The following is a 3,694-nucleotide window of genomic DNA, read 5'->3' as shown; positions in this document are numbered from 1 at the left end:
CCTAGTCTTACAACCCCTCCACAAGTGTGAGCATACACATTATCACTAACTTAATATCTAGTATATTAAAAATTAATATTTCAAATAACTTTTGTTCTCAATTCCTCTGCTTCTCCTATAATTTCTGTACCTGGTAAGAGTAATTTTACTATGAATTTCATCATAGAATACATTCCCTTTTTGATCTTTTAGGATAAACAAGATATTGGGTTTTTTTCCCAGTCATTTTCAGTCCATTTTTCTCTAATACAAAACGTAAAAGAGGTTATTCACTCTTTCTGAATTTTTCTTCAATCAACTTTAGAATCCTCAAACAAATATTTCATACTTTTTTCTTCATTTAAATACAAAATTTTAAAGTTCTGGTACAACATATCTAATGCCCACTCATTACTAACATTGATGTACTGAAATCTTTTTGCCTTATTCCTCTTAATCTAACCCCCCTGCTATAATTTTTCAATATTATAATAGCAAATCCTGATTTAAAAGCTTTGTTAGTTCAGAGTAAAAGCCTACAAAGTTGTAATTCAACTCTGGTACTGAAAGACTTATCGTCTCTATAACAATTTTTATCTCACTTATAGTCCGTTTCCTATTACTTCTATGGCAGTCTTTATCTTACACACACACAAAAATCTTGGCTGCGCATGTGTCATCATGGAAAATAGTAAGACATAGAACACAGCTACTTTCCTAGACACACTCGAGACATTGGCAACATAGTTTCTCAGACAGTGATTATCCCAAACCATACACGTCATCAACTGAGTCATCACAAAAGGAAAAAATCATTTTCGAATGAAGACCAAATCTGCAATTAAAATCTGCCCTCTCAGGATTTCAAACAAATTCACAATTACTAAAATTGACAAATCCCCATTTGTCAATAAGTATTTCTAGGCAGAGGAGATACTCTTCGCAGCTAACTCCTGCAAAAAGAAATTTAACTTGACATTTTAGTTCAAGATGAATGTGTTAATACAGCGGCACCCTGAACAGAACAGAACCTTTACCTTGTTCAAAATAATCAAACCCAGCAAGTTTAGGGGACTAGGGTTGTACAATATGTGAAGAAATTAGAAAATTCATGAAGGGGAAGGTGGGCTAGTGGTTGAGAGTTGAGTGTAAAACGAGTACACCCTAAAAGTGGAACAAAAGTAAATTATTCCTCCATCTGTATTTGTTCTTCATGATACAAAAAAGTATTTGTAAAAAGTTTAATAAGCGTCCTCACTAGCTATACCACGGGCTTCACTTGGGCAGATACATACTAGCTCGGAGGTTTTCGTTATTTTCATATCCCATAGCCAAGCTAGCACTCTTTGACAAACCTATAAATGTAGGTTGAATGAATGAATGAGCCCTTATATTTTACAGAGCTAGTTCAAAGTTTTCATGTTACCCTCGCTGCTATAAGACCATTAAAATATATTCTGGGGTAGGGCGCACACAAAACTGCACACCCTTTCTTTAAAACAAGCGCAAGAATCAACCTGATTTCAAACATTCAACTTACTGGGCAGCCCTGCGCGTGCGCAGTTTGCCAAATCAATGGCGACCCCGTCGCTAGAGAATCACCTTTGCGCCTGCTCAGTTCCGGGCTCCACAGCCAGGGGGCGGGTTCCAAAGAAAAGGAAATGGTTGCTGCGCCTGCGTCGCTCTTTCAGAGTCGCAGGCTGGTTGCGCAGGCGCACTGGGACCATTTTGACCGTAAACATCCTGCCGATTTGAACCGAGGATTTGGGCGGCAGGAAGAGCCGCGGTGTAACGGCAGCCATCTTGTTTGTTTGAGTGAATCGGAAAGGAGGCGGCGGCTGTGGCTGCGGGCGGGAGCTGCTCCGAAGCTACACCTCGNGTGGCAGGCCTGGGTCCAGGCTGCCAGCTCGGAGGGGCAGCGCGGTCCGCCGAGCTGCGATGTGGATCGGGGACGTGCGGGCCCTGCCGTTGCTGCACGGTGGACTTCAGGGCGGTGGGGCCCTCGCCAGCCACTGCCTCCCCCTTTAGGTTTCCCCCCCGTCGGGGATGTTAAAAACTGGACCGACCAGTAGAAAGCGCGACGAAGGGAAGTCGCTTCCGATTGTTGGGACGTGAGCGTAATTGGTTTCCCCCTTAACTTTTCTGAACGCTTTCTTAAAATGTTTAATTATATCGGGTGATTGGGAGACACTTTGATGCCTTCTTCGTCTCGCTGAGAGGCTTTGCGAATGATCTGTGATGTTCTGGAGTGACACTCTCAGGTTGTACTGCCAGACTTAGGCGGCCTTCTTCGAATTTGTAAGAAGGAAACCCTGGAGGGTTTGTTTGGTCACTCTGATTTATTAGGCTGTCTTAAGCGTTCTAAAGCACGTCGGTGTTTGAAGGGTTTCTGGTAAAGGTTTGCTCATCATCTCTCTACGAGCGAAAGTTAATGTTTGCTCTCATTAGATTGGGTAGAATTTGTTTTCAAAAGCATCCCAGTTTCTTAATATGAGAATAATTGCCAACTGTGTGAATCTAAAGAATTTTGGAAACCGACTGAGCTTTCATAAGTTGGATTCATTAAAAATACCACTAATATTGGAAACATATAATTATTTTGGAGAAAGCATTGATGAGAACATATGCCATATCCAATGATTAAATTAGTAAGAGCTTGCATAGTTGAGGTGACAGCAATGCATAACTAATAGTGCGTTATATATACAAGTCGGAATTTTAGTAGAGCATAACCTTTACCTTTCTGTGTTTATAAAGGCAGTACATTAGCATTCTCTAGAATTAAACTTTCCCTTTTAGAGTGGTGTATGATTACTCATTCGGTTGAGAATATCTTTTCTCATGAATTCCTATTTAGCAGAACAGATTCTGATAAGTCTTATAATTTAGTAAATTGGGAAATTTTCCAGTTTTTGAGGAGTAAAAATTATAATATTTTAATTGTCATAGTTAGGCATAATCATGCTGACTGGTTAATCTTTTGCTACAAGATGGTTTTTAAAAGTCACTCTGCATCTACTGTGGTGCATTGTGTTAGGTATGCTGATGTGTTTAATTTTTATTAATCGTTTTGGTGAATATTATCCTCACCGTATAGTTGAGAAAACTAAAACTTAGATGTTAAATAACTTTTTCGCTGTTGCAAAACAACTAAGTAAAGAGGGAGTTGAATTTGAATTTAGGACTATTCTTACTGTAAAACCCTAGGTCAATGTTAGAATCAAAAGGGACAGAGCTCTAGTGTGCAAGGTTGGATGGAAATGCCTCCCTCCACCCTCCACTTCCCAAGGAGATAGTTTCATTCTTATAGTAATGAAACAGAGCTACATAGAGGTTAACTTAACTTACTGGTTAATGGCAAAGCTGGATTATGTCTGAACTCCCAGTGTGGTAGTTTCTACTTTAAATAGGCAATGTTTATGTATAAATAAGTTAATGTATATACATGTGTATGTATGGACAGACACATATACAAAAGCATAGGACTTTCCCTTCAAATCTTCTTTCCAGAGGTAACTGTTGTCACCAGTTTCATGTATATCCCACAGATACTTTTTGCTTACTCAGGTGCTTGGAAATGTATATAGTTGGCCTCTGCATCCTTGGATTCCACATAAATGGATTCTGTCAACCACAGGTCAAAAAGATAGCCATACATCATTTTATTGCGCTTCATAGTACTGCTTTTTTTTTTTTTTTTTTTTTTTTTTTTTTT

The 3,694-nt window shown here is 39.2% G+C and overlaps 1 protein-coding gene across 1 annotated transcript; it reads left to right on the top strand.

Annotated features, from left to right (window-relative positions):
• Positions 1-1,138: 1,138 nt before the first annotated feature.
• LOC125616524 lies at positions 1,139-3,675 on the top strand. The gene has a single exon (XM_048802050.1). The coding sequence runs from the start codon at positions 1,641-1,643 to the stop codon at positions 2,049-2,051; it is 411 nt and encodes a 136-aa protein (XP_048658007.1). The 5' UTR covers positions 1,139-1,640; the 3' UTR covers positions 2,052-3,675.
• Positions 3,676-3,694: the final 19 nt, after the last annotated feature.

Source organism: Marmota marmota, unplaced genomic scaffold, assembly GCF_001458135.2.
Source record: "Marmota marmota marmota unplaced genomic scaffold, marMar, whole genome shotgun sequence".
NCBI lineage: Eukaryota > Metazoa > Chordata > Mammalia > Rodentia > Sciuridae > Marmota > Marmota marmota.
Note: the sequence above shows the minus strand (reverse complement) of the source record. Positions and strands in the feature narration are given on the sequence as shown.